The sequence below is a fragment of the Neodiprion fabricii genome, chromosome 1 (assembly GCF_021155785.1).
Source record: "Neodiprion fabricii isolate iyNeoFabr1 chromosome 1, iyNeoFabr1.1, whole genome shotgun sequence".
NCBI lineage: Eukaryota > Metazoa > Arthropoda > Insecta > Hymenoptera > Diprionidae > Neodiprion > Neodiprion fabricii.
The window spans coordinates 39,678,479-39,703,439 of record NC_060239.1 but is presented as its reverse complement, the minus strand read 5'-3'; the positions used below and the strand labels follow the sequence as shown (position 1 = coordinate 39,703,439).

The following is a 24,961-nucleotide window of genomic DNA, read 5'->3' as shown; positions in this document are numbered from 1 at the left end:
AGAGTGCGGTAGTCGAGGAGGCGTTTCAGTATCTTCGCGGTTCGTGATCGGCGAGTTCGGTTCCGGGCCTTCGATTGCCGGTCGTTCGTCACCGAGTCGAAGCGTTAAATCTACGAGGGTGAAGTTCGGGCGCCGATCGAGCGTATAACGCCTCCGAAACATGCGAGAGTTAACCGGAGGCTGAGAACCACTGCAGGCACTGCTAACGGTAGCGCGAGATAATTGGCTGCTACTATACTAGCCGGACAAACGACGCCGAGACACGTGAGTATTTCGCGGTGCGAGACGAAATTTCAAGAATATCGCCTCTCTTTTAAGCCTGAAAAAACTGCCGCCGATCGCGTAAGGTACCGCTAATTCGATGCACGATCTACGAAAATATTTGGGACTTTCGAGGCGTCGTCACCGTTATGCGATAACGACTAATAATATCGCGATTCGGGACAGCGAGGAGGATCGACAAAACGTCGATGATCCGTCGACTTTTACAGGGATTCTTGACATTTCATTTGAAAACTTTTTTTACCGGTCAGATTGTTCGACTCTTCGAGTATGCGAACATCCTCACTGATAATAATTATGTCGATGGTGAAGGAAAAATTGCTGCCACTACGATGTTTACGTTGTTTCTTTCTCCGGAGGCGTTACAGGAAATTTCACTGTTTGAATTGAAAATATTTTTTCGTACGGTTAAAATGTTGACGGTAAACAAAATCTCGATTAAATCGTTGCGTACAGGTTGAGGAAAATAGCGTGAAGGAAAATTTACCGTCACCTTGATTATGACTGTTATTAATTACGTCCCGGGTTCTGAATCGCAGCCTGAATAACGGCGTTGTTAAGGTGCTGCTGCTCCATTAGGTTAGAGGGTTCACAGCAATAATCTATCGTATGTTGACGTTTACAGTAATTTTGTAAATATACCTATAATATGCATACTGCAGGTGGTTATGTTTATTATCCGGCAACTGTGCCGATAACTTATTCATTGACTGGGTCATAGCCGATAATTAATTCAAAACCTGATGTGAATCGGTAATCATCTCTAATGACCGAGCTTAACCTAACCCAACGAGATCGTCTTTGCGCGAGGGATATATCATTATGTACATGCGGAGGATGTATGCGTGCGAATGACCGATCAGCCGAATATAAAACCGGCTCAATTAGGAAGCGGTCAATATAAAACTGAATAAGGAATGCCATTGTGGTCAACACTCCTGGTTTTTAGTCAGATTAGGAGGGCTGTCTGGCGGAGTGACACATCGTTGTATCCTAAACGCGATTCTGCGTGGCATTCGTAATACGTAATTGATAGACGCGACGTATCTGCATGCCTATCTGCACGCCTGTAATATGTATGTAATATTATACATCCGTAGAGTAAATAGGCGCACCTGTGGCGGTACGATCTTATACGCCGACCGAATGTATTATACGACACGTAAACAGCGCGAAATAATATACCCGAGTGTGTGTACAGGTATTTGTTGTACGCACGTGTGACGTAATACGCAACGCCCGTCAATTGAAAAGTATATCGAGAGTGAGAGAGACGAGAGAGCTTGCGATTTATTAGATAACTGCCTCGAATGTGAGAGCAAAAATCGCGTCCGGCTGTACGCCGTAAGTGGATACGTGCATGGGAAGAAAGGTGATTGTTAATGGTATTCGCATACGTATTATATGGGAATATATTCCGTGCTAACTAGACGTGACTTTGTTGCTCAACACCTCGGAAATCGCTACGGTAACTCGGAATCTTGAATTTATCTTCCCGATTCAGGATCGGTTTGCAGGGAAATGTGGCCGATTGCTGGGAACAATGTTGGGGATAAAACGATTGCGCGATCGTGGAAAGGAATTGAAAGGGTGAAAGCCGCTTGATCGGAGGTGGAATGTCCGATAGGCGTGTATGTGCTTACTCGAATGTTGACGAAAACGGTGTTCGCAGTCTCTTTCGGAGCAGCTGGAGGTCAACAATTGGCCTCCGAGCAACCTTACTTTTCACTTCAATTATCGCGTGTGCGCGAACGATTCCTGCACAAATTAGCGAGTCGCTTATTCGGCAAGAAAGCTTCCACTTAGATCGATAATCGCTTTTTCTCCGAGGTTCAACTGCCAATAGATATGAGAAATATTACAATAAAAGTACCCTAATCGCTTTCGGCGACTCGTTAATACGCAATAAAATATCGAAATCATGCGGCCTGACCGTTCTCTGGATCGACATAGTTTTCCTGCAACCTTCGACCGGTCAGCCTTGGAGGTACGTACCCGCTGTGTCAGAACCAGTTACATCACGTTTATCCTCGCGTCGAGATCGAGGAGAGAGTAGAGGAGAAAAAAATGACAACAATGGAGCAAATAATAAAGGGTTTTTATTATCAATGATTAATTGCCAGTTATCTCGTTTATCGATGAGCGATACTCCGAGACAGTTCTTTATTTTTTTTGGGCTCTGATGGCTCCACGCGTTTGACACGTGGGTTGAACACCGGCTCGCTTACCCGGTGAAAATTTTCGCCCGAACGATACAAGTTTCATCAATAACGTGTGCTTGGATTCGTGCTTGTATAAGGCACTCGATAAGAGTCAACGTATCGACGTTTCGTGACGCGTTTTATTGACTTATCGTCGATTGGATCCGGAAATCGGACGTCAAATTGCCCTTGGTTTATGTAGCTACGAAACACTGACCGTTGGAGACTTCAGCCGCAATCAGTTTGATCTTCCCAAAGTTAAATGCGTCGATCACTTTTCGAAAATGACTCGATCGTGTGACAAGGAACGTGTCAACGAATCTCATTGTGAAATGTAACCATGAGATGTCTCGGTCAATTCGACAGTGACCTCCGATCTGTGTGACGAAAATGCCAAGCCATACGAGGATAAAAGCGATAGAAATAGAGAGACGAAATGCCGGAATGAAATTTTGAAACCGGCGTGATCGTAACAACGTCCCAGTCCTGCTCCCAAGTCGAGTAATTTCACTCGCTGGGTATACAGCTGCGTTTGAGATTCGTACGAAGAAAGCAAAATGGCACGAATTGTATTCGCGATACGGATCATGAATTTTTCTTAGGACTTTGATGTGCGCCGTGGCACTTTATACGCGGATACTTACACTTATAAGGAGTTTGCTTCTTTTTTCTTCCCACTGCATGTACGCGGGTCCTGAAATTTTTTAATGCAGACGTAGCGAGAATGCGAAACGCCAAGACAAGGAGAATTTTAAAGTCCGGCCAGCTATAGAGCGAGAGGATTTTCCGCTCGCTGTGCAAGTTATACAAGTGAAAAAGTACAATATGAACGAAGCCTATCAAAGCCAATAATCTGTGACGTTCGAGCGTTCGGCTCTGAATACCTTTCGAGATATAGTCGATGTTGACTTTCTTCGCAGCAACGCGGTGTGTAATTGCACCGATCGAATGGGCGTTAATTATACGCGGTTGTACAAATTTAACTCGTTGTTATCCGGTCGGCGATTTGACTCGGTGACCACCGAACCGAAGTGCTCCTCCACTGCAGGCCGAGAATTGCGAAGCGAATCGATTCGACTCTGGCAATCGGTTAACAAATCCCGATTGCAACGGACGGTTTTCACCAATTTCACGAACAAACGATCAGTCACTCCGGCAGCCGGAGAAACGTCGGACGGCGTGGATCCGATCGATGGTTGAATTTGTGAAACGTGAACAAGTTGGTTGTACTAATTGTCGATAATTTTCGGTAATTCGGATAGAACGGGAAGGAAGAAAAATCAATCCGTGCATCCAGAGATGGGGTTTTATGGTGGGTAATTTACAACCGCAGTTAGTTATATGCCTATGTAATTGTTATTTTCGTCCTCTTGCGCGTTCGAAGTCTACCTACTTCGAAAGAAAGTATAACGCGTCTCCAGGGCTGAAGAAGAAATTCACCTTGGTTCGTTCAAGTGAATTTTTCAACCTCTCGATCGAACATCTTTACATAATAAGGCCTCGCCGCTTGCCTTGCAGTGTCTGACAATAAGCAAGTAGCGTAAATATCAGCTGTCTGCCGCATTCCGCTTTTTGTCAATATGGTAAATTGAATAGAAATTGGCTGATTCAATCGCAAGAATATGGCACGACCGAACAATTATTACAGCTCTGGTCCAATTTGGCCGTTTCTCTTTTCGTGCGAAAACGATTCTGCAACCTTGGCACAAGACAAAGACTCCAAGGTTTGCTATTTCCGTGAATAAACTTTCCGATATAGTCGGAAACTAGTAATTTTCAATGCAGTCCTTTACAACAGTCGTTCCCTAAGTCTTCGTTGGCAAAGTACGTCGAATTACTTCGAAAGGCAGAGCCGGCGTACCTTCGGAATAAGAGAGAATGAATCCCTAATAACCATGCAGACCGGTGTACAAAGGAGCCGCAAAGTCGGTAGGCATGAAACAATAACTCAGAAGCGTAAAACCGTCCGTGGCAAAATGAGTGCCGCGGCTTGAGCAAGTTCAGCTGTCCTCGTTGTCGCCGTGTTTTGCAGGGAAACTCTCGCTCTACTATCTCGTCCGGCTTTCTTCCTCGGCGCAAGTTTCGCAATGATATTTTTTCCACAGGAAATGGCGAAAACGACTCGTACTATGACTCGTTGATAACGTGACAAGGTGCTTAAAAATTGTAACACGTATAATCGACACTTCTGTTTATACATATAATGCAGAAATTAGTGGGATCGTTGTTGGCAAGACTAACCTGGAATCGGTTGTTCCTTCCTCGGCTTCTTCTAGTTCCTGAAATTGATTGTGGTAGGCGAATTCAGCGTATCGTAAAGAGGCACGATTACAAGGAGAAACTCTTATAATCATCTGTCGCAAAGCGACACTTCCGGTTAGCCGATAACCGCAGCGTAGCCACGCTAGTTTCCTGTGGATAGATAATGTACTTGGTAATCCTGGATCTGGAGCTTCGAGTCAGAGTTTTATCTAGGAAGTAACTCGATCGAGCGAGTCGGAGACGTTTACGAATAGATATTGCGTAATGAGGTTTCTCACGATTAATTACCAGACACCGAGTCCGAGAAGAATCGTTACGACTTTCGTTCTGCGAGAAAAACAACAATGCAACCGCGAAGAATATCCTCAAGGCGATACGGGAAAAATCGTCTATTGACTCGAGTCGGAGCCGTGGGAGGATCAACGACTGTGCAAGTATGAACTGCGCAAGGGAAATTAGCATACAATAACCAGGCTCCATCGTGACTTATTAGACTCTCACGAAACCACCTATTAGGCCTTACGTGATGAAAATCCGAAACGGTCTCAGTCGGAAGTGACGTGGCGCGGCGTATAATCGCAACGAAAATATCCGCCTATAACTTTTTTGTTTTTTGTTTCAAGGTGCCGCTCGAAAAATTTGTGACAAATGATAAACAAAAAAACTGTCGTGAAGACTGAAGGAGGTAGGAAAATATTTAGAGATCGCTACCAATTATTGTAATATTGTTCATTTATTTTTGTGCGTACGCCTTACGAACTTATACACACACGTATATATATATATATATATATAAGATTATTTTACTGAAAACGAAATAGGGACATCAAGGTTATGCGATACTCTTATTTCGGTATCAAAAACTGTTATCCAAATTTCTACGAGACGATTAATCTTTCGTATAAGAGACGAGAACGGCCAACTGCAGAATTGTTAGGCGCTGTTTGCTGTTGATTGGTGAACGATCAATTGAACCACGATACAAAAAACATAAACTAATATATACGTAAGTCCGTAAGGCGTACGCATAAAAATAAATATAAAGTATAACAATAATTGATAGCAACCTCTAAATATTCTCCTACCTCCTCCAGGTTTTAAGACAATTTTTGCTTCAGTATTTATGGCAAACTTTTTTAATTCATCGGCTGGGTGACGACGAAAGCGCGTTATCAGCAGTCGGCTGGAGATGATTATACCGTATCCTCGATCTCGGTTCATATAATAATGGGAAAGATCTTGTCTCGCGATGTGCAAATCCTCGCGAGTGTAATTAAATCGTTACGCCGACGTCTCGTTACGACGTCCTCGGACAAAAACGCAACTTTATCTTCCCCATAATCGTGTTTCCCGCTCTCCTAAACAGCCGCGAGGGAGGAACGGAGAGTCCGTCGACTCCAGCTTTCTCGATTCAACGCCTGACCAGCTCGTAAAGCTTGAATCGGAGCCGGGGAAAAACTATCGCGAACTGATTGACGACGTATTTCGCGATTTATCACGCTCGACGAGGCAACGTAAAACAATCAGGTCCGTTTCGGGACACCGCGATATACATTGTATATTGATTTGTTGCTCGCCTTTGCTTATTGCTGCAACGACGTTACATCCTAGTAGTTGGTTGTTGAATAACTCGTTGGAAATTGAGGAAAAAGTTGAGAAAATCGTGAGACTTTTTATGGACTTGTGAGCTTGTAATGGCAGAAAATGAATACCTATAAACGTTGGTGATGCGATTGAAACGCAGCCTCTTTTTGGATACGACACATATCTAGTGTTCAAGATTGATTTCGCAATACGCACGTACAGTGATAATGCTTAGATAATTTCTGCGATCGTAGCGATGTCCACTAACCTAAAGATAATCGATTAATTGAATCCAAAAAAATTATCGAAAACGACTCGATTGAATCTATTAAAAATTAATCGATCAATCGATTATTTCGTAGTCTTGGAAATGGTACGTTTGAAACCAGAATTTCGTAAACTTCAATACACAATCTTAATAGTGGAAAAGTTTTTTTGATAATTTATAGTTTCGTTCAAAATATTTATCCAACTTTAAGTGAAACAATTCATTTATCTTTCTCTTATTATCTCAAATAGGTAGTTAGTAAGCAGGACAGTGATAATAATAATTGATACTCTAATCACATAAATTCATATGTTGTATCGCGTCGTTTATGGGAGTAAAAAACGTAAATACTCGAGTTTGAAAAACAGTCGACTATACTCGATTAACCGGGTGAAATTAATCGACTTAATCGAGAATCGTTTATTCTTTGTCATTCTCACTGCGATGCCAACTACGTGCACAATTTCTGCTCGCAATTACCGTCTAGAAAGCGTTTCATCACAGTGAATGTTGAAGAATTTTCGACTAGCGATAGCACAGCGATTAATCGTAGACAGCTGTGTACGTAATGTAACCGAATCGTCGTAACCGACGTGAAAAATGTCGAAGTGTCTGCCGGTTGGATCGGCCCGTTCCTTAATATTGATATATCGGAGACTGACCGGGCCCCTCCGTAATAACAGTTATTAAACGCGTAATACGTAATACCAGCAACGCAGCGGCTTCTTTCTTTCTCTAGGTGCGCCGCGGCTCGAGATGCCGGTGACGCAAACTGACCCAACATCGCGAGATACTCGAAGCAGCGGTATTATACCTACCCACCCATCCGAGTGCTAACGACCCAATCAAACGGAAAACCTGCACTCCAGCCCGCTGCAAGTAACCATGTTATACGACGGCTGATAAGGTTGAGAGAATCGATGGATCATCCGCGATTTATTTATCCCCGCACGGCGTTTCCGGATCGGTGAATACCTGATTTATGGGTCTGCGGCGGGGCCTTCCTTCATTTAATCCGCTCCATTTGTTTCTTGGATATGCGCTTTTTCGACCCGATTCCCAATAAACGAGTCCGTGAGCAAGCGGAGCAGTCTTCTGATAACTGTATGGGATTTCTGACGATACGCTGATCGCACCTTCGTCCGCAAGGTGGGACAGAAAGTATGAAAGCAATTCGTCCGGTTATCTCACGCCTTTCATCTTTTATATTTCTTTCAGCGCAATCGCGACGGACGCTGAAAGGTCAGGACTAATTAAAACGAGCGAATTCGGTCGTTTTGCGAATTCGACATTCTTAGCCGTTTATTTTCTCGATCGTTTTCGTGCCCAATTAATCTCAATAAGTATCCGATGCAATCTAAGATCGGTGCAAATGTACGGAAACCTTTCGAAATTAAATATCGTGACAGACTGAAATGAGGATATGGAATCTTATCGTATCCATTATTAAAAAAAAATAAAAAAACGAAACGTCGAATCTCAACCAAATCGTTGTGGAAACTGAACTACTTTTAAAAATACTTATTGTATCTTTTTTCCTCCAATCGATGAAACTCGCATTCTCTTAAACGGTCTCTTTCGGCTTTGGGCTTGTATAATGTAGACCGTAGGGCGATGACTCTGCAGGGTATGAGTTCCGGTATATCCGGTTCCCGACTTTCCAAGTGCATAAAGAAGTCGAAACGCGACGGTCGACTCGATTGATGGAAACGAACGAGTGCAAACTGTCCAGAAACACGAGCCTCTCCGAGTCTCCGTAACTCGAGACTCTCGCACCTTTCGCCCTCGATTCGCTTCTCCGTTTTTCTTCCGTACCTTATATGTATCATCGCCGTTGTTTCCGCGAAGTATGGAGAAACGAGAATGCACAACGAGGATCGCAGTGAAAGCCCGGGCGCCGACGCCGCCGCGATGTGTCGCCGATATAAAAGAGAGGAGCTGCAGAATTTTGCACGTCGGTCACGTTTCGATTGACTGTACAACTGCCCGGAACAAAAAAATACGGTGAAAATATTGGCCAGACGCCTCGAAACTCGATCATCGAAAGCTTGAAACCCGCAATTATGTTTTGAACACGTGCATAACGAGCAACGAATCTAAATCACGTTGCGTTTGGCCTCGAGAGATTTATCATTTTCAAAAATTTGTTTCAAGAGCTTTCAGTTTTTGACGCTACGTGAACTGGAATACCAGTTATTCCGTACATCACGGAATCAACGTAGTTTGAATATTGTTCCACGAATTTCAAACTTTCGGCCCAATCTCGCCCGTTGGATAACCCTTGACCTTATTCTACCCTGCGTGAAATTAATTTCATAGTAAACGAGCTGCATCTGGATAATTAGGATTCCCAAAGGATCTAGCTATAATTGGAAGCCCTGCGCGATCATTGCCGATACGTGGAGCGACTGATTAACGAGAATCATGATCGAGTATTTCAGTGGAAAAGAGTCAGACCGTCGTTTCAATTCGCATTCGTCCAAAATAGGCATTGGTATCAGGCTGGAAGGTGAGAGCTGGAGTGCAGGAGGAGAATCCATGGAACCGTGTAACCGAGAACCAGAGAAGAGAAAAACAGTTAAGCGGACAGCTGACCTCTGGCCCAGTTTACAAATCTGAGGTAACGACCGTTGAATAGATCCTAACGTTAGACGGACCGCCGAAATTCCGCATTCCAGTTTCCTTGGCTCTGAGGTCCTGGAGGCGAGACGGAGTCACTCCGGGTGTCCGAGATGCTGCACGATCCAAACGGTAATTTGACGGTAGCCTTTTTCCGTGATTTAAAACGACACGGAGAAAAGAACTAAAATTAATTGCAGTTCCGACCGAAAGTGACGGGTGTTTTCGCTTGACTCCAGGTCACCTTTTAATGTCCTTATTATGCCAGTTTTGACACGAATCGGACGTTCAACCACACGAGCATGTTTAAGCAAACAATTTTCTCCGCTCAAAGTGGACTCACTAATTACCCTGATCGTATCTATATCAACTGCCTTTTGGTTTTAAAAATTTCAGGATCACCGTATGCGATCATTAATTAAACATGTGCAATTTGTCATCAATACCGTTATTCTACTCTGCAGAGGTTTCTCTGCAGACGCGTATGGATGGATAAGAGAAGGTGCGGTGTAGGCCGAATTTGGATAACAAAAAATGCCCCCGATTGGTGCATGAAAAAAGTTGCCATATAGAGCAACGATAGAAATTAGTTTTACAGGCGCCGTTAAAAACAGCGTTTGCCGTAAATAAAAGAACAATCGACCATCAGGTGTGTAACTTTACGATTAACCGGCTATAACCACGTACAACGAATTGGCGAAGCGGCCGATTCGCGGATTTCGCACTCCACACCGAATGAATTGACTAACAATAAGCCCATGACCCCATGCGTAATTAATTTGCCCGTTAAGAATAGATCGGCGCGTCAAGAACCGGGAAGTAAAATTTAAATCGGCCATTTTTCAAGCTCTGAAAAAATCGGCCTCGAGCCCGATTGTCTCTATGTAGATTTTTCCCAAGTCTCGAAGCCTCCGCACACATTATTCGCGCAAAGAAGCTTTGATCTAACTCAAACGCACTTAGCTACGCATCGTACCGTTACGACGTCACGGTGAGAAGATTTAACGCACCGGAACCTCGCGATCGTTTGGTTAATAGTGCCGCTTGTTGTTCTTATTGCGGTGCCGCCAGTTTCGCGATCCACGACAATATGCCTCGCGGAATGATCACAAGTGACGAAAGTAATTTGCGTTCGTTTGGCTTTTTGCTGTTTTTTAATTTCTTTTTTTTTTTTTTTTTTTTCTTTCATGTAACACAATAATCCAGCCTTTTTTTTCTTGTATCGTTAGTTTCATTTGGCTGCTCTTTCGGCCCACCGATGATGGCAGGAAACTGATTCCGGAAATAGACCGGAAATTCCAAGGTTGGCACTCCCATGAAAACTGTACACAGAAATTGTATCTAGCTAGTAACCTGCACGGAATATTTAATTTTCCATCAGTTCCGCCCCGCACGACGCGCATAGTGAAAGTGACAGACGTACGTAGGTTCGATCGAGAGAGAATACAAATACAACATATTCAGTCCACGGTGTGAACTATGCCGTTATAGCATTCCACTCCCAACAAACCACGGCTGATAATTTTACAACCGAAAAAGTAACGAGTAAGCATTGTGTAACCCACGAGTACTTAAATCATCATCACTCCATCGTTCATGTTCTTTACAGCATGCTGCTATAATAATCAGATTTAATTGCCTGCGTGCCCGATCCAATGCGCTTCGGTTACAAGAGCTTACCTTTTGGTAAATAAAGAGAATAATAATCGAGTACGCGGATGAAAAACCTCTTCCTTTTACATGGGCGTCGGTAATTTTATGGACAAGACTTTTTTGGAGTTAGAATTACAAGGATTGCGGTGAAAATTACTCATTAGCATGTTGAATTTACGTTTGTGAATGTTCCTTGAACTCGAAAAATACCAAAAACGTACCGTACGCATCAATGGTCGAGACAAATTATCCTTTACGCTTAATCTTTTATAAGGATAGTTGAAAATTGGGTTTACAGGTATGGAGCAAATTGTTCGTCAGGGTTCACCTAACAATTATTTCGAGCGTTTCATCCACGGCCAGTGTTTTCGTCGAAACGGCTGATCGTTATATACGAATTGCCCCATTTTTTGTGCCGAGATATTATATCAGGGCTAATCGCAAGCGGCATAAAACGAGAATGACAAACTGTCAGACAGCCACATTCGGCAGGCAACTGGAACAAGTCGGCCAAGGATCGTCCCACCGATGAAAGAATTCATTTTCTTCCTTAACTAGCGCCGACTACTAACGTCTGTATAGTTACACTTATCATCGCAACGACTCGAACTCTGCCTCGACATAAGCCAATTTTCCCAACGGGCTTCGTGCTCTAATACCCGCGGCAACACGTCATCCATCACCGATATTCCACCGCTCGGTCACAGCGTCGGGCTCAATCAGTCGCAGTTTGACGCACCGCATTAAAATTCGTCGAAAGTCAAGTTTTCGAAAACCAAATATTTAATTTTATTGCTGGCCTGAAATTAGCGTTTACCCTATCGCACCAAGGTTTTGTTTGGAAGAACAAAATATTCCTTACTGAACAGTTCGGATGGTCTAAAATCATACCTGGCTTTATTATTTATAGTTTCAAGAACGTTTCAGAACTTTTTTGACAGGACTCTGTTTTCTAGGGACTCTAGGTTGTACGAATAACCAGAGGCTTTTCGAATGAATTTCGAAAGGCGAATATGTACAAGCTCTGTCATTGCGAAATTGCGCTGAAAGCGCTTCGGTAGCGGTGCCAGCTAGACGTTATATTTTCCTAAAGCTTATTTTATACGATCATTACCTCATCGACGAATCAAAGATTTCTCATGAACTAAGCTGCAGGTACATGCATAAAAGAAACGTGAGAGGGGTGCATCCATTCGAAGTTTCAAATCTCTAACGCGATATGGTCGATTAAAATTTACGGCGGACTTTCTTTTCATCGATTTAGTAAAAGTCATCCAAGCTACGGAATGAGTCTTGACGCAACTTGGAGGGGACTTCGGTCAGCTTAAGAGATTGACTATAAATAGACATAGTTTTCGTCGGAAATCCTTTCCCACAATAATTCCATTGTTATTCTCGGTACGTTACAACAACATGAATGTATCGTACGCAACAAATTTACCCTCTGTACTCTGGAAATATGTTTTCCCGATTTGTGCAATGATTTCACGGAACGCGTTGTCGAAGGATGTTCTACACCGTGTCTGTTTTATTTCATTGGACCATTCTTGGTTGATTTATGAATTATCGATGAAGTTTATTCTGCCGAATATCCAGTCATTCCGATCCTACGTTCGTACGATATGGTATCAATTCTCCTTTGCCGTGCAACCGGCAAATGCAAGCAATAGTTGAATATAAGTACATAAGACTAACATACTCAAACTTGGTGCAATTAACAGAACAATTGACTAAGCGATATGACTGCAACTGATTGTTAGCATAGAATACTTTTCACCGTATTGCATAATCTTTCCAAGTCCAACTTATTAAGTATAAACTAATTGCGGATATCAACTAGAGTTTTTCGGTCATACATAGCGATATCTGCAGTAAAAAACCGGCATCGCATGCGAAACAAACAAAATTAGAACATTTAGCAAGAAAGTGATCGATAAAACGTCATTTCCAATCTGATATCCCGCTCGTCGTCGGTCGACCTGGTCGCCCCGACCGGCTTCACGATGTCTTGTAGGGTTTCCGGGCTTGGCATGGCCATTGGCGTGTAGAGTGGTGGAATATCGTGCCTGAGAAAGCGTTTTTCGGGGGCACGATATCTCGATACTTTGGGGCGACACCAGTGGCTGCCACCCCTGCCAGCTTCATCCCATTATCACCGGACAGGTATTCGGGTAGCGAGCGCTCGAACGGTATCACTTTACTGTCTGAACGACGTTCCTTGGTGCACGGTGTTCAGGATGAGAGTTTGAACGAAAATTTTCGCCAGAAGAAGAGTCCTATAAACCATAACCAGCGGGACTGTTCAAAATGGGAGACGTCATTGGTTAGTAGCACCATCGGCGCAGCGCCCGCAGTTTTCGCGATACTGAGATAAGATATGCCCTAGCTCTTGCTTGCCTCATGATTTATCCTTGATTTATGGTTTTGTTCGACTGCCGTAGCATTGTTTATTCTCTCTCCAAGCATGGACAGTGCTTCTTCGGGTTGGAAATGTAAGACATACGACGGTTTGGCAATCTATCGACGATGACGGCATCTGTCGGTGATAAGTGTTCTTCGTCGCGAGTGAGTTTCCCGACTTTACTGCTTTCGCAATCAAGCAATAATTGTCTCAAAAGACTATCTGAGACTGATTAATTGTTATATTATACCTTGTCGAGATAGGCCGAGACCTGACAAATGATTGTCGCCCAAGACCGATCATAGCGCGTACTTGACTCATCGCTTCCGTAGCCGATGTTTTCAATTCGGGATTCTTACAGTCCATAATTCCCGTTCAGTTATTAGCGAACACCGTGGATATTCCAGCGGGCAAAACTTTGACGCGCAACAAGTAGTTTTTCCGTCACGGTACGTCGAAGTGGATTAGCAAAAATAAGCAACTTGTAGCTTGACCTGGTGTTGCGGAAACCAAAGAGTATCAAGTTTTCAATGAGTGGTCAACCGACAACGCAAATAATCCACGACTGGCTGTATAGTCACTTCATCGAACGGTCCGGCCGGTTGGACTCACGTGATTTTACGGATGAGGTTGTACCGCGTTTACATGTTTACCGTCTGTAAGAGAACCTGGCCGTCGCGGCGTCGCCGGTTATTACTCATATTTCCTTGCTGTAGGTAAGCTAGAGGTCCCGCTTGAGGGGACGGTCATTCCGTTATAGAAACAGAGCCGTAATGTGACTCGATGATGTTTGCAGAAATGACTGGTGGTGGGACCAACATGGCGTACCACGGTCTGAGTCAACATTTGAATTTTGATTCGCTACCAGACCCCGACGAGCGGTTCTCGCTCCAGGAGTTGATTGGCGAAGGAACTTATGGTGAGGTCTACTCCGCGCGAGACAAGACGACGGACTCCCTTGTCGCGGTAAAGATCTTGGAAAATGTTGCCGACAACATTGAGGAAATCGAGGAGGAATACCTAGTCCTCAGGGACCTGAGCCTCCACCCAAACATACCCCTCTTCCATGGAATATTCCTGAAAAAGGCCCCTGCTCAGGAGGAAGACCAGTTATGGTTCGTCATGGAGGTTCGTATCCATAAGAATCTAACTCAGAAACTTTCATCTTGCATTGGATTTTACGAACCGGACTCTGCCGCTTCGGAATGTAATCCCGATTACTGAACATCCTCTATGTTAGCTATGCACCGGTGGATCAGTCACGGATTTAGTCCAGGGACTGAAGAAGCGCGGTAAGCGTCTCACCGACGACCAGATTGCCTACATCATCAGAGAAACCGTCGAGGCCCTCATCTATCTTCACAGTAACCACTGCATGCACCGTGACGTCAAGGGTCACAACATCCTCCTCACTGAAGAAGCGCGAGTTAAACTCGTTGACTTTGGGGTCTCCTCGCATCTGGCAGCTACTATGGCCAGGCGGAACACTTCCGTTGGAACTCCCTACTGGATGGCTCCTGAGGTGAGAAATATGTAGTGCTCTATATTTTGGCCTGTTCCAGAAATATCAGTTGAACATCGAAGAGGGGAAAGGTAATATGATAAAAATTAATTAGGGTATGTTCCGATATGTTCGTTGATGTCACTGACCGATTGAGTCTGATAGTGGAACAATCTACAGCATCGTCCTGTACTCTGTCTTGATAACCTTCGTAAGGAACATGATGATAATAATCTGTCTCATGGTTGTAGGTGATAGCATGTGAGCAGCAGCTAGATTCCTCATACGATTCGCGCTGTGATATTTGGTCAGTTGGAATAACTGCGATAGAGTTGGCGGACGGTGACCCACCACTGTCAGAACTTCATCCGATGCGGGCTCTCTTTCAAATACCACGAAATCCTCCGCCATCGTTGAAGAATCCAGATCTTTTTTCCCCGGAGTTGACAGACTTCATTTCCGAATGTCTAGTTAAGGATCTGGAACACCGTCCCTTCGCAAGTGAACTTGCTGAACACCCACTCCTGGTGAATGTTGCCGCGGTACTTGACCAAGTTCGCGAAGAGCTCCGTGAGGAAATTTCACGACAACGATCCAACGGCCGCGTTCATAGGCAACCTGAAGTTACGACCAAGCACGGAAAGCTGAAGACTGACCGCAAGACCAAACCGGAAAAAATGTACGTCGATGACCTCGCTGCTCTGGATCTTCTCTCCGAAGATGCCATTGTTGAACAACTCCAAAACCGCTACGAGCACGCCCAGATATACACCTATATCGGCGACATTCTGGTGGCAGTGAACCCCTTCGCCAATCTTGGGCTGTACACAGGAATTGTAAGTATGAGCGACGTGGCATATTAAATTGTATTTCTCAGAACTCAAATGTCGGGAAGTCTTCATAGCCTCACGCTAATCGGGGATCATCTTTTCGAAGGAACAACGCCGGTATAAAGGTCAGGCCAGATCGGATAATCCACCGCATATATTCGCGGTGGCGGATGCTGCCTATCAGGCTTTGTTGCATCAGCGTCGAAATCAGGCAATTGTTATCAGCGGAGAGTCCGGCGCAGGTAAAACTGAAAGTGCCAATCTGCTACTCAAGCAGCTGGTTTACCTGAGCAAAGCACCGAATCGCAACCTGGAGGAGAGAATCCTACAGATCAACCCGATCATGGAAGCCTTCGGTAACGCAACCACGGGAATCAACGCAAACTCCTCAAGGTTCGGCAAGTACCTAGATCTCACGATGACAAAAGGTGGCAAGGTTACTGGTGCCAGGATTGCTGTCTACTTACTGGAGCAATCCAGAGTCGTAGCTCAGGCTGAGTAAGTTTCATTAAGTAATTCGAACTTTATGTCTGTAACAAAGATATCGTCTTTAAAGCGCAACTATAAAATTATCAGACTCGGGGTAGTTGATTCGATAATTTTTTTCAGGGGAGAGCGAAACTTCCATATCTTTTATTACATGTACGATGGCCTTGACGCTGACAATCGTTTGAAGGAATTCCACTTGGACTCAGGCTTGCGACAACAGCACAAATACCTTGCCGACCACAGCCACACCTCGCAGACTCACATAGACAAGTTTCAGCAGTTGAAGGCTGGATTCAAGGTACTCGGTTTTAGGGATGAAGAAGTGGACACTGTCTACGGCGTCTTAGCGGCGATCTTACATCTCGGTGATATCGAATTTGCTGAAGTGGCCAGCGAAGATAACACCGATAATAAAAGCAGAGTTATCGATATGGCTCCGCTTCACAGAGGTAATCTAGCCCTATCTAGACAAACAGAATTCTGAGAAACCTCTGTTAAAGACTAACACTTATGTTCCTTCTAAAACAAAAACATTGCTTTAGTGTCGAGACTGCTGGGCGTAGAAGCAATTGATCTTCTCGAAGCATTGACCTCAAACTCTGTAGTGACTCGAGGTGAGACCATTACGCGAAATAATACCGTGACTGAGGCGAGTGCGGCACGGGATGCAATGGCCAAAGGGCTTTACGGTCGCCTCTTCGACTGGATGGTGAACCAGATCAACTGTCTGTTGAACTTCGACCGTGCTAACTACGAACCTTTGGCAATCGGTCTTCTTGATATTTTTGGTTTCGAAAATTTCCCCAGGAACTCTTTCGAACAACTGTGCATCAACATTGCCAACGAGCAGATCCAGTACTATTTTAACCAGCATATATTCACTTGGGAACAACAAGAATACATGGCTGAGGGCATTCCCGTTGACCTTGTTGAATTCTCAGACAACCGTCCCGTCCTTGACATGCTTCTCAGCCGACCGATTGGCCTGCTCGCTCTTCTCGACGAGGAAAGTAGATTCCCAAGGGCAACTGACAGGTCTCTCGTTGGTGAGTTCTTCACAGAGATCTTATGATTACGGCTATTGAACAAGCCTACTGATAACAAATACTCAACCGTTGTTTTCCATTACCTTTCAGAAAAGTTCCACAACAATGTCAAGTCAAAATTCTACGTGCGACCAAAATCTGACGCAATTTGTTTCGCCATTCACCACTTTGCTGGCCGTGTTGTTTATCAGGCGGACGGATTCTTAGAGAAGAATAGAAACTTTTTGCCACCTGAGGTCATCCAGTTGATACGACAGTCTCAGTTCGATATGGTGCGGTTTCTGTTTCAATGTCCAATCACAAGAACCGGAAACTTGTACTCAGCTCTGTACGACACAGGTTCCCGCAAGATTTCACAGTCTCACCAAAGCACGAAGGTAAAACAACAGTTATGTTCAGCTTACTATGCGTGTGCGTCGCTCTGCAGTGTTTTTCAGCTGGTCATTGAAACAATTGCTTCATCGTAATTCACTGTGGCTACAAGAATGTTCTTTGTCTCGTTCCGGCCTCCGTGTCGCTTCCAAGGCTTTCTCCCGATCGAACCCTTGACCTGAACGATACTAACGAATATTTTTTGTGCCGAAAGGATCTTCCGGCGGTTCCACAACCTTTAAAACTATTTCAGGATCGGTACAGTAGTCGCGGACTTGCCTCGCAATCCAGAGCGCAACAGACGGTTGCGACCTACTTCCGTTTCTCCCTCATGGATCTCCTCCAAAAGATGGTATCCGGGTCGCCGCAATTCGTTCGTTGCATAAAACCAAACGACTCAAAGAGTCCTCGACTTTTTGATAAGGAGAAGGTCATCAAGCAGCTCAGATACACCGGTGTTCTGGAGACCATAAGAATTCGTCAAAATGGTTTCTCCCACAGGATCCCTTTCAACGACTTTCTCAAAAGGTTTGCACGGCCCTTGTTTCACAAAAGGGCTCTATTCCATTTCATCTCTGACAATACTCAGTGCCAAAGTAACAATTTGACATGAACTCATCAGGTATTGCTTCTTGGCATTTGGATACGATGAGAGAGTGGTTGCAAATCGTGACAATTGTCGGCTGCTTTTGGTCCGTTTGAAAATGGACGGCTGGGCTCTGGGTAAGACGAAGGTATTCCTCAAGTACTATCACGTCGAGTTCCTTTCAAAGATGTACGAGGAGCAGCTGAAGAAAATCATCATGGTACAAGCATGCGTACGCCGATGGTTGGCGAAGATTAGATACAGAAAACAAAAGTGGCAGTTCGCTGTCTCCATCGTTACTCTACAGAGGCACATTCGGGGCTGGCTTACCAGGAAGCATTTGGAAGAAGAACTTATCAAACAGAGGGCAGAGGAGGAGGCACTGGCTCTGGAAAAAGCAAGAGGTAAGCTTTTACAACTCAGTTTTACTCCTACTGGTGAACTATAACATCAAGGTGAATAACTTCATAACGCATATTATACGCATGGTTTCAGAAAATGAACAGAAGACTGGTATGAACTGGTTCAAGGCTAAGCTCCTCCGTGGTTTCACACAGGAGCAAATCGATGTTGCTGCAGTGAACGAGCTCAACAAAGGAAAGGAGAATCTTAACGAGGACACGGCTGCTGTAATTATTCAGAGTCGTGAGTAGTTTATTTATTCCTCGCAAACAATTGCATGTTTCGTTGCAATCCTCTCAGATAAAGGAATGTGTTTAACATATACGCATCTCCGCAACAGATTTCCGAGGATTTACTATCCGAAGACGGTTCGGTTATGAACTGGAGGAAAGATTCAAGAGAATTTTAAACAACTACGATAACAAACAAGATGGTCTTCAAGCACTTCTTCGCGAGGGTTTGAGAAACGAAGACGCTGCTTTTATCGTTCAACGATGGTTCAGGAAGGAGGAAATTGTTAAGAAGAAGAAATCCGTTCATCCTCCACGGGATCCGGTACATTCGAAACTAAGACAAACCGATCTCATCGCCTTTTCGCAGAACGTATGTTTTTTTCGTGAAGTCTGACAGCTCATACTGTTCCACAAGTGCATTGTTCCGCTACAATTGAGTCGGTCGATTTTAGGTTCACATGAAAAATCAAGATGTCCATAAGAACCTTCGTCGAAACAAACCAGGCATCCGCCTGAACGATGTTGAGGAACCACCACCTGACTACGTGCGTCCCGAGGGCTTCGACATGGTTCACAAGATGTTGGAATACCGCAACGGAAACCCACCCGATGCTGAAGCTACTGCAAAATACTACAAAGATCTGAAGGAAGAAATGAGCAGGTAAATATTGAGACCACAGTACGGAACGTTGAATTCAAAGTGTCTTCTTCCGATTAGTGAGACGATAAGAAATTCTATTACTGATATAATTTTGCAATAATTCTGACGCTCGCATCGAAAGTGGTTCGGAATTCGAAGACGACGAAGCTGGTTGGGACTCACCGTTGATACAGCTCGAAAATGACCTTCATCCATCCTCGAGGTAGAGCAATATCAATAGCAATGCTGCTGGCGCTGATGAAAAATACGCGGAGTGACCCAAGGGACACTAGATTTTTATTGCGTTTTAAAGACCAGACTCTCGTGCGAATGTCATTCACTTCTCGTCCTTGGGATGCCCCGAGTATCGTAGGTTCGCTAGACTCCCCTATGTAGATGCAGTACCGCCATCTATCAGTTATTCGGTATTCCGCAGAATCGCTTGGCTCCTTGTCGTTTCTTACAACTCGATTGAAATTTAATGCCACAGGACGCGAATCAGTCAGGTTCTCGAGGTCGATGCGGAGCGGAGAGACAGACTAATGGCGCAGGGCGACTACGCTCTCGCCCCCGAACAGCATCTCTCGGACATTTGGCACAAGGCCTTGCGGAATCCAGCGGAGTCTCAAGCAGGAGAAAAACAGATCAGGTCTTTCTTCCAGTAGCATCCCTTCGTTGAACATTTCTCTTTACCTCTATTTATTCGGTGTTAATTGAAACTGTGCTCTTTTCCTTTTTTACCTTACACAGAGGTATCATGGAAAACTTTCAGGTAAACTCGCTCACAGAATAACCCCTAATGGTCCCAGTGTAGTGCGTCGTTAAACTTGAAATTTCTTCTTAGGGTGCGACCCCATCAGCGAAATGCTATGACTTGCTGTGTCCCATCGATGATTAACATGCGACTGAGCCCTGGTTTGGAATTCTGTTAATCAAAACCGTTCTTTCCCACAGTACAAAGACTAACGGCGTATATAACCACAACATGCGCCCCTCTCCGACCAATTGGAACCAGCAGAAGTCTACCCATAATGTGCCAATCATCATTCCGCGTGTCAACGATCCACATGGCCTACGGAACAACGGAGTCCAGAGTAGCACCCAGCTCGCTAACCAGCGTCACCTAGAAGCGATAAACTATGCGGCAAGGTTGAACAACCCTGCCCACATGCCTCAGGCAAATGGAGTGCCAAATGGGCCTCGAAACGGAATGGAAAACGGCCTGAAACACAGGCCAGTCATCGGGCACAACATCATGAACGGAAACAACGCCTACCACAAGGCGGCCATTCCCGCGCCGCGCGAAAAATACCCTTACCAAGCCTCCCCAGAGCTAAGGTACCTCCTCAGACCCACCGTCGAAAGATCACGCAGTCAAGAAGGACCAAGGACGAATGATTACACGAACGAGGACATGAATGGACCTTACAATTTCCGACAGCTGCTGCGTCCTGCCGAGTACCTACCGACGGAATCCCTCAGGAAACGAAAGGGCGGATTTTCGGTGAACGGTATTTCAATACCGAAACAAGCTCCTCCGGAAAAACACGTGAAACGGAGAGCTCCCCTCGCCCCTAATAATCAACGGACTGCGAATGTCAAGTGATGATTCTGGTTCGATTGGGTTTACATTTGTAGCCAATGGCAAAGCTTGCGATACCTGCAGTGCATCATTCGTCTTCGATTTCATGTGGCCTCGTTGTCGAAGAACGTGATCCTGCTTATGATTCGCGATTTCCAAGTTTGAGTTTTCGATAACTCGCGCTTTTCTGTATAATTCCCTATATCTGTTCACATCCCTCCCTCTATGTTAGGCATGGTGATAATTGAAGATAGGATGATCATCAGATACGAAGTGGTAAATATTCACTCTTGTTGCACAGCCTGATCTACCATTACATTGCCCGATTTTTGGGGAAGCAGCGCATTGTAGGACTAGTCATTATTCAGCTTTATTTAAAAATTAAACATATATTTAGCCGCATTAACGATACTGGCTGTAGTCGTGATTGTGTAACCACCTGCACCCACTACTTTCGTATCTACATACGGGATACTCTTAATTACTTTCACGCGATTAACAATAATCACACACGTTTTCAAGTAAAAATATTGATCTGGAATTCTGTTCGCCAGCTCAGCGATGGATAGCCATGAATTTGTCCTTAGTCACAGCCTCATTTCTCAGAGGTTGTACCAAAGACACGTTATATGTATAGGTACAGGTGAAAATTAACACGATAATTCAAGTAAGTTCAACTTGAGGAATAAAAGTGATGTATTAATAGGCCCCGCCACACATATGCTCCGAATATTTACAAGATTAAACTGTATTATTATTTTTATCGTTGACTATTCGAAATTCTAACATGCCTATACAGCATATTATAGGGTTACGTTAGAAAAATAAATGAAATAACATACACTCCGAACTGGATAAAAATAACACGATTAGGATTTGTTGAGGTAGTTTGTACATAACTTTTTTTTCCTCTTCTTCTTCCGCAGATTGTACGAAGTGATACCAAATACAAAAATATGTTACAGAATATCATAGAATATAATATATGAATAAAACCTCGCCTTTGTTTTAATCAACATGAAAGCTCGGAATATTGAAATTCCGAAAAATAATATTTGGTCTGCTTTTTTCTCGCATTTCTTAGGCTTCAAACGCTCTGAGATATTGAAATACCCGATATCGGATTTTTTCTTACCTATTTGAAGGAGACTCAACTTCCCAGAATAATCCTGTTACCCTTACGAATCAGTAGATTCAGCGCAAATCGTCTGTGTAATTAAAAAATAATACGTCAACCGCTAAAAAATGGCAAACGGTGTCTAAATCTTCAACGAATTCGAAACAGAATTAATTTGGTAATAATATTCTGCCATCGACTGATCATAAAACGTAGCGGTAACGGGATTCCAAGAAAAAGAATGCATCTACGTGGTTATAACTGTCAGAAATTGTTGAGCGGCTCCCAAAGTGGATTAGAAAGTAGTAACAGCGTGAAAAATACCGTATATTTATTAATATTTCACTTCTCGCGGACGACGATCTCGACGCGTCCGACAACTTGAATTTTGAAATCGAACCGAGTTCCAAACTGTCGAACCCTACTTAACGTCGGAGATTCGTGTAGTTCGACGGTAAGTGGCAAGATGCCTCTGAGGAGCGAGGTTCGAACGGCGCGGGTTCGAAGGGTGGCCGCGACGCCCGGCGTCGTTCCGTCGAGCGAACGCGAGGCGTCGCCGCAACCCTGGAGAGGCGCTGCCGTCGAAGAGGAGAGGAGACGGCGACGCGGAGAGGGCCGGCAAGGAGGGGGGTGGGGGGCAAGGGGCTAACGAACCGCGAGCTCGCCCCGAGTCTACGGAGTGCGGAGTTGTATACGAATCATGGCGACACCCGACCCCGTAGACCCGGCTACCCTAGAGATTAAGACCCGTAGCATAGAACAGACACTACTCCCTCTAGTAAAACAGGTAAGAAAGTTTAAAGACAACCAAGACATTCACCCATTCACTATGCATTTTGCCTCTCGCACCGAACGTTTTTTCTCTCTCACCGATTTTACCCTGATTCGACTCTCTCTCTCTCTCTCTCTCTTTCTCTCTCTCACTCTTTCTATCTATCTCTATCTCTCTCTCTCTCTCTCTCTATCTCTCTGTCCATCCATCTATTAGCTGTCTGTCTATCTGCCTACTTATCTGAATTTCGTATCCAAGCACTTGTATTGCTAGCGTTGAGTACATGTGTATACGTATATATATGTATATATACATATTTATATAAACGTGTACGTGCGAACACCGGTGTGAAATATGTAGTGTGTTAAGTACGATGATCTGTTGCACCTACAGCACGCCTCTTTCTGTCCCTCACTCTCTCTCTCTCTCTCTCTCTCTCCCGTCTTCACCGTTCTCCGTTTCTCTCTTTCCCGCTCGCCTGATCTCTCCTGCTTCTTCTTTTCGTCTTGCGATCAGTGACACGTGAGAGAAAAAAAGAGAAACGGAGAGTGTCGCGGAGAAACGGGGCCGAAGGGAGAGACGGAGATGGCTCGAAACCAAACGCAACTGCTGTGACCGCGAGAGCGTGCCACGCTGCTCAAATGTGAATCTCACCGAAAGTATCTCGAAATAACTTTTCTTCCGTTAGTAACTTCGGTTTCGATTTAACATTAACCGATAGTATCATATACTGTAACGAAGTGCGGGAGAATTTCAAATTCCCGGGGTGGTTCGACTGTTTGCTTTTAATTTATCACACACTAGCTTCTGTGATTCACGTTTGCAAAGTAATCGAAACCGATTCGTTGTCAAGATTAATGCTAAGTGATTATGAAACGTTGTGATTAATTTCCTACTTGCCTAACGCAAGTGTTTTCGATAACGCACCCAATCGAGTCTGTGTGAAATTTCTCAAACTATTTTCCCAGGCATCGTTGAATAATTTTCATCAAATCACGGGACAAATGTCGTCAAGTTTTTATCACGAGTAATCTTCTCCTACTCGCCTGCATTCGGTGACACGTATTCACTTGCAGCCAGCTGCAGAGTACGCGACGTTGCGACACGTTCTTTAATCCCTCACCGCGTGCCGGGCAGTTGCAGAATTCGCAGGCATAACATATTCTAAATCTGACGTTTTGCGTGACGAACCGCCGCCTCCACCGACTGACAACCGCTACAGTCAAGCTTCGGTCTCTCGTGACGACGACAGCTTTGACTGATCGTTGGAAACCGTTTCGTAGGCGACAATTTTTCTTCGCCTCTAAAGTGAGAAGCACACTTCGTGGCCGACTTTCTTTACCCCAACTTCGTGTAACCGCGCCTGCCGTTGAAAATAATCATCCTCCTTGTTTCCCCAACAACTAACTAGTCAATGCACCGCCGTAAGCGTCTGCAACCCGCGATCGTTAATTGCAACGTTCTTGGATGTAAATGTTCCATACTATGGTTACGAGCGTCCTTCTATGTTCATGATCAATAAGCCTTAACAGCCGTGCGTAGATAAGCCACCATTCCTTTCTATGGAGTAAGTAACTTCGCACCCTGCTTCACTCTGCACGAATTTTCTCGTCACGTTACACCGTAAAATTGCTAGCGCTACTGTACTTGGTAATCATGTAAATGCTCCATGGACATTTTACTAAATTTCAAACTATCTTTCTATGCATATTGCGATTATTATTAATACTTTTACTGTTATTGCTATCGTTGAATTGATTTTATTACTGGACAAAAGTCCCCTCGTAGCCTTATACAGGAGTTCAAACACACAAACCATAACGACTCTGAGTTTGTGTAACGACACTTAATTCACACCTGATCAATCGAATCAGCAAAGTAACGGGCAGTGCAAATATAAGAGTTGAAGTTGGAGTAAACAAGCGAGAACGTGGATAACGAACATTAAAGTGGTCGCTGAATTGGCTCCCGTCCTCCCACGAACTGGTGTTCGTTTGGTCTGTGGCTAATATCAATCAATTCTGTCGTTTCATCTTTTTTCACACTTCAAACACGTACACGTGACTGCGTGAATTCTCCTCGAGTAAAATTTCGTTCTTCGTAAACCTGAAATACAAGAGC

The 24,961-nt window shown here is 44.3% G+C and overlaps 2 protein-coding genes across 11 annotated transcripts in view; both read left to right on the top strand.

Moving 5' to 3' along the window:
* Window positions 1-21,918, top strand: LOC124176245 (myosin-IIIb-like). Of its 8 annotated transcripts, XM_046557297.1 has the most exons (17): window positions 9,315-9,348; window positions 14,067-14,398; window positions 14,511-14,792; window positions 15,023-15,607; window positions 15,708-16,099; window positions 16,211-16,539; window positions 16,633-17,136; window positions 17,227-17,513; window positions 17,723-18,036; window positions 18,131-18,498; window positions 18,590-18,739; window positions 18,837-19,099; window positions 19,182-19,390; window positions 19,512-19,592; window positions 19,860-20,018; window positions 20,120-20,141; window positions 20,324-20,480. In XM_046557297.1, the coding sequence occupies exons 1-17, from the start codon at window positions 9,330-9,332 to the stop codon at window positions 20,333-20,335; spliced, it is 4,308 nt and encodes a 1,435-aa protein (XP_046413253.1). In that variant the 5' UTR covers window positions 9,315-9,329; the 3' UTR covers window positions 20,336-20,480. The 8 variants fall into 8 exon arrangements, with proteins under 8 accessions (XP_046413222.1, XP_046413213.1, XP_046413253.1 ...); XM_046557305.1 differs by lacking the exons at window positions 20,120-20,141; window positions 20,324-20,480 and having other exon boundaries at window positions 19,496-19,592; window positions 19,860-20,001; XM_046557266.1 differs by lacking the exons at window positions 9,315-9,348; window positions 19,512-19,592; window positions 19,860-20,018; window positions 20,120-20,141 and adding an exon at window positions 1-264 and having other exon boundaries at window positions 20,324-21,918.
* Window positions 21,919-22,730: 812 nt separating this feature from the next.
* LOC124174350 (alpha-catulin) overlaps window positions 22,731-24,961 on the top strand; it is a 40,563-nt gene continuing 38,332 nt past the window's right edge. For all 3 annotated transcript variants that reach the window (XM_046553401.1, XM_046553400.1, XM_046553399.1), the window contains exon 1: window positions 22,731-22,855. In XM_046553401.1, the coding sequence (XP_046409357.1) occupies window positions 22,769-22,855 (87 nt within the window). In that variant the 5' untranslated portion in view covers window positions 22,731-22,768. The remainder of the gene's footprint in view (window positions 22,856-24,961) is intronic.

What these genes read in the sequence shown, in the direction of transcription:
- LOC124176245 (XM_046557237.1), top strand. An exon ending in AGTTATGGTTCGTCATGGAG is followed by an intron (nt 14,399 to 14,510) that starts GTTCGTATCCAT and finishes CCTCTATGTTAG; the next exon opens with CTATGCACCGGTGGATCAGT. An exon ending in CTGAAGGAAGAAATGAGCAG is followed by an intron (nt 19,391 to 20,323) that starts GTAAATATTGAG and finishes TCTTTCCCACAG; the next exon opens with TACAAAGACTAACGGCGTAT.